The sequence below is a fragment of the Gymnoscopelus braueri genome (genome assembly GCF_963280865.1).
Source record: "Gymnoscopelus braueri genome assembly, chromosome: 14".
In the NCBI taxonomy this organism is placed as follows: Eukaryota; Metazoa; Chordata; class Actinopteri; order Myctophiformes; family Myctophidae; genus Gymnoscopelus; species Gymnoscopelus braueri.
This window is the reverse complement of record NC_137619.1, coordinates 6,081,829-6,087,828: the sequence shown is the minus strand read 5'-3', so window position 1 is coordinate 6,087,828 and position 6,000 is coordinate 6,081,829. Positions and strand designations below refer to the sequence as shown.

Genomic DNA, 6,000 nt, shown 5'->3' with positions numbered 1-6,000 from the left:
CTGGTCAAGCTGTAGTTGCAGTTGGACACGAGGTTTATTCCTTTACAGATTCCAGAAGCTACAGCATGGATCACATTGATGTGAACGTCTTCAACACTGTGTCTTTACGCTGGAGGACGTTGCCCCCGGTTACGACCGGGAAGAAGAAGAGAACGTCACAAGCTCTACAGCCACACAGCTGTGCTGATAGACCATGTGGTCTACATCTGGGGGGGTGTTACTACATGGCAGGACGACGTATCAAGGGAGTTCTGTGATGTTCTTTATGCGTTTGATGTCGACACACACAGATGGTTCATACCAGAGGTTTCTGGGGATGTTCCAAGTTCAAGGTACAACCACTCAGCCTGTGTCTTGGGGAAGGTCATGTATGTCCATGGAGGATACACCCAGCTGAATGTAAGCACTAATGACATGTACAAGTTGAACACCATCACAATGGTCTGGTCTTTAATTAACACCAGAGACTCTCCACCACCTGTTTCAACATGTACCTCTTCCACCATCATCGGGACAAAGATGTTTGTACTTGTGGGCGTCTTCTCCGTCTTCTCCGACAACAACATCATCAGAGTGTTTGACACAGAGACCAACTGCTGGCTGAACACACCTTCTGCACAGCCTCTTCCAGAAGCACGCTGTGGTCATTCAGCCTTTACGTACAATGGAGAGTTGTACATATGTGGTGGAGGAAATCATAAAACTACACTCAAAGATCTGTGGAAATTCAATCCAGAGAGCTTCTCCTGGAAGAAGGTCAACCCCAAAGGGAAAGACCATCCATTTACATATGCGCATAGGCTGTGCTGTTGCATGGTCGGAGATCGTGTCATCATCTTTGGAGGATACAAAGACGTCAAAGAATCCACACCAACTCTAGCTGCTGACCTGTTCATCTTAGACTTGAGTCCTAGTCTGAAGACGCTGTGTAAACTAGCAGTTATTCAGTTCGATCTGGAGCAGTCAGGACTCCCTCACAACATCAAGTGGGAACTGGCAGCCATGACGACCAACAGCAACAAATGACAATGACAGAGAACATGTTACAGACAATGGGGGAAAATAAAAATATATATTGTTTACAAAACCAACTAAAACTATTCATACGCCTAGTAGTTTAGTTGTATGAAAAGTATCTTCAGTTGGTCTAAGTTTTGAATCTGAATACTTGAAGTGGTATGTTTTTCTGACCTTTTTCATTCTTGTTCTGACAAATACTCCATATTATTATTATTAAGACAAACTAAAACTAAAAGTAATACCCCCCCACCCCAAAAAAAGAGAGAAAAAGTGAAAATACTCATCAACGTGAATCCATTATTAGCAAAGATAGTGTAAACAAGCAAACAAAAACATTGTATTACACAACGATGATCGTGACTGACTTCTAACTCGGTAACCCAACCGATATGCCCATATATAGACATATGGAGATCCGGTTTGTCCAGAACCGCCTGTCCGACTGTTATGCCCATATATGGGCATGCCCATATACTGTATGGGACAGACGACTTCAAACTTGAGTACCTGAGGGCGTGATGCGCTGAGTGGGAAGCCGGTCGGATCAGTGGATCTCACAAAAACATCGATAGTGGGGGTCCACTAGGTGATCTCTCTCTCTCTCTCTCTCTCTCTCTCTGTCTCTATGTCTCTCTCTCAGACAGACCAGTACACAGTGAACAGTGAGGGTCCAGTAGGTGATCTCTCTCTCTCTCTCTCTCTCTCTCTCTCCCTCTCTGTCTCTCTCTCTCTCTCTCTCTGTGTCTCTATGTCTCTCTCTCAGACAGACCAGTACACAGTGAACAGTGAGGGTCCAGTAGGTGATCTCTCTCTCTCTCTCTCTCTCTCTCTCTCTCTCTCTATGTCTCTCTCTCAGACAGACCAGTACACAGTGAACAGTGAGGGTCCAGTAGGTGATCTCTCTCTCTCTCTCTCTCTCTCTCTCTCTCTCTCTCTCTCTATGTCTCTCTCTCAGACAGACCAGTACACAGTGAACAGTGAGGGTCCAGTAGGTGATCTCTCTCTCTCTCTCTCTCTCTCTCTCTCTCTCTATGTCTCTCTCTCAGACAGACCAGTACACAGTGAACAGTGAGGGTCCAGTAGGTGAGGTGGTCCTGGTCAGGCTGGAGAAGCAGAGATACTGGGTGGAGGACAACTGGTTCTGTCGCTATGTCAGCGTGGAGCCTCCAGGGGGCGGCAGCGTGCTCACCTTCCCCTGCTACCGCTGGCTGATCGGAGACGTCCGGCTGGAGATCAGAGAGGGGACGGGTGAGACCACCATGAGGACCACCTCATGTCTTATGTCAGGGGTGATGCAACTTTGATGATGCAGAGGGCCACTATATTTCCACACTCACTCCAGAGGAACACGTTACATATACTGTCGGGCAGAAACCTCTTATGTCCGTATCTTAACCCATTAATACCTGGAACTGTGTCATTTTTAGACTAGCTAAAAAGCATTATTTTACACTTTGGGCTATTCAAAAATAGCAGATATACAAGCTCATAGCGCGGCACCGAGTGCCGCGCTACGAGCTTGTAGATCTGCTATTTTTGAAAAATCGTGAAAATGTGTGCAAGTCTTTGAATATAAATACTTTTAAAGCGAACATTTCTAACTCAAACCTTTGCTTCTGGGGGGTCCCTGGAACAACATATTTTGATGGGGGTCCGCGGCCAAATACATATAATTTTGGGGGTCCTTGACATGAAAAAGATTGAGCACCACTGATATAGAAACATACGTTTTTCAGAAAACTGTTGGGATTTAGGGGACATGTAGAATTGGCTTCAGGTCTCAATGGGTTAACTTCTTTCGTAAATGAGTGCCATTCTATGTCACACAAAAGTAGCAAAAATAGCAGATCTACAAGCTCAAAACGTGTCGCGGTTTTGAGCTTGTAGATCTGCTGCTTTTGATATTTTTTTATTGGAATCCAGAATAATTGTTTTGCAATTTTTTAATTGGAATCCTCAAAAAGTAACATTTTTATTTAATTATTTATATCGCATTTAATGATTTAATTTAAAATGCATTTAGTTATACTTATGTTAACTTTATGAACTTAAATACAAATACATTGGACATAAAAAAGACTAGTAATACTGTAATACTAGTCATTAAGCTACTAATATAGACTGAAGTAATTGAAGCGGGTCATGTTTGCATGTTTGGAATTGTAACGCTTTAAGTGAAGGTGGGGGCCTCATGTGGCCCCCGGGCCACCAGTTGCCCATGTATGTCTTATGCAGTGGTGGAAAGTAACTAAGTACATTTACTTAAGTACTGTACTTAAGTACAATTTTGAGGTATTTGTACTTTACTTGAGTATTTCCAATTTCCAATACTTTTACTTCTACTCCACTACATCTCAGAGACAAATATTGTACTTTTACTCCACTACAATTATTTGAAAACTTTAGTTACTAGTTACTTTTCAGATATAAACTATGATATAATGAAACACACATTAACCACTTTAGCCCTATTTCATACCTAGGCTATTTGAAAATAGCAGATCTACAAGCTCACAACGCGTCGCATCGCGACGCGTTGTGAGCTTGTAGATCGGCTATTTTCAAATATTTAGTACTTTTACTTTTGGTACTTTAAGTACATTTTGATGCCAATACTTTTGTACTTTTACTCAAGTACATTTTTAAATCTGGACTTTTAGTTGTAACAGAGTATTTTTATATTGCAGTATTGGTACTTTTACTTAAGTAAAACATTTGAGTACTTTTTCCACCACTGGTCTTATGTCAATGCTTCCCACACTGTGAGGGGGGTCCACAATGCGTCCCACACTGTGAGGGGGGTCCACAATGCGTCCCACACTGTGAGGGGGGTCCACAATGCGTCCCACACTGTGAGGGGGGTCCACAATGCGTCCCACACTGTGAGGGGGGTCCACAAATGATTTTATTTGATTATTTTATTTATTCTTTATCTTAATGTGCAAAATAGTTTTCTCTCTCAACAGTAAACAAACCATCATACAGTATAAGTGTATAGTGGGTATCTGCACATTTATAAAATGACCATTAAGTAAGATTTTTTTACAATATTTATCTGTGGGGGGATGACTTTGATTATGATGAACTTGGGGGTTCCGGTCGCGGCCTGAAAGGTTTGGGAACCCTTGCTCTCTAGGCTACAATGCAAGGGCCGTGCAGACAAACAGAAGAAAAAGGTGTGCGTGTGTGCGCGTGCGTGTGCGTGTGCCTGTGCCTGTGCCTGTGCGTGTGCGTGTGTTGTGAGTGTGTGTGTGTGTGTGCGTGTGCGTGTGCGTGTGCGTGTGTGTGTGTGTGTGTGTGTGTGTGTGTGTGCGCGTGTGCATGTGTTGTGAGTGTGTGTTGTGAGTGCCTACAGGTTGTGTACTCAGCACACACTGAGTTATGTCATGTCACATCATAAGTAGGTGTGACATCTTTGGAATGTTGTCCCTGGATAATATGATCCTGAACTGAAATGAGTTTTTTTTTACCCAAGTAAATGTGTCTATAAACTAATGTTTTGGTTTATTGCTAAATGGTACATTTAGTTAAATCTGGTCATTAATTAGCACAGGTGATGATGAGCTACAATGTCACCCTGATGAAAGCATTGTTGCCGCAAAGCGTTGGTGTATTTTTTTTATTCTTGCCATGCATTAGCCAGACTATTAAAGGCTTTTATTTTATTTAAAGGGATAGTTCACCCCCACTATGACTTTTTTTTCTATGGATTAGTCACCACTAACTTGAATTCATGGATATGTTTTCTTTTTTGTCTCATTCCTAAGACAATAATTTGATGACCGGCAGCGGTTCCGGTAGGAGACAGAGTCTCCTTTGTGTCTCCTACCGGAACATCTGCCTACCGGTCCGCTGGTCATCAAATTATTGGCTTAGGATTGAGACAAAAACTAAAACATATCTCCATGGGGTGACTAATCGATTGAAAATAAGTATATTTTTTTGGCTGAACTATCCCTTTGAAGAGTCTCTGCCCTTATTTGCCATAGCTTTGTTTTTATCTATTTAAGAAGAAAAAAAATGTCAGCGGAAAACGGTAGTCAACGGAAAACATTTTTGCTGATAGTTTTAGTCGACGGCTTTAACACTGGTTTCCTGCTTGTTCTCAGCCAAGAGATGGTGTGATGAGACCCTGCCTCTGCTGAAAGACCACAGAAAGACAGAACTACAGGACCGACAAAACACCTACAGGTAACGCACCCCAAATACATCTGATCTACAAGCGTACAACACGACGCAATGCAGAGTGTTGTAGTGAGCCTGTAGATCTGCTATTCTAGATGTGCGATGCCATCGCGCAACTGCATGCCTCCAACCCCCCAACCCCTAACCCCTAAACCCCCCTAAACCCCTAAAGCCCTAAACCCCCCTAACCCCTAAACCCCCCTAAACCCCTAAACCCCCCTAAACCTCTAAAGCCCCCGAACCCCCCCTAACCCCTAAACCCCCCAACCCCTAACCCCTAAACCCCCCTAACCCCTAACCCCCTAACCCCTAACCCCTAAACCCCCCTAAACCCCTAAAGCCCCCTAACCCCCCCTAACCCCTAAACCCCCCTAAACCCCTAAACCCCTAAACCCCCCTAACCCCTAAACCCCCCCAACCCCTAACCCCTAAACCCCCCTAAACCTCTAAAGCCCCCGAACCCCCCCTAACCCCTAAACCCCCCAACCCCTAACCCCTAAACCCCTAAAGCCCTAAACCCCCCTAACCCCTAAACCCCCCTAACCCCTAAACCCCCCTAAACCCCTAAAGCCCTAAACCCCCCTAACCCCTAAACCCCTAAACCCCCCTAAACCCCTAAAGCCCCCTAACCCCCCCTAACCCCTAAACCCCCCAACCCCTAACCCCTAAACCCCCCTAACCCCTAAACCCCCCTAACCCCTAACCCCTAAACCCCCCTAACCCCTAAACCCAACCTCTAATGAAGAATTATAACCCATCCATACACTCTTCAAATTAATGGAGGACAAAGTACTC

At 44.1% G+C, this 6,000-nt stretch overlaps 1 protein-coding gene across 2 annotated transcripts in view; it reads left to right on the top strand.

Annotated features, from left to right (window-relative positions):
- Positions 1-6,000, top strand: part of alox12 (arachidonate 12-lipoxygenase) — a 31,303-nt gene that overhangs the window by 12,866 nt on the left and 12,437 nt on the right. For both annotated transcript variants that reach the window (XM_080449428.1, XM_080449429.1), the window contains exons 3-4: positions 2,067-2,268; positions 5,130-5,211. In XM_080449428.1, the coding sequence (XP_080305554.1) occupies positions 2,067-2,268; positions 5,130-5,211 (284 nt within the window). The remainder of the gene's footprint in view (positions 1-2,066; positions 2,269-5,129; positions 5,212-6,000) is intronic.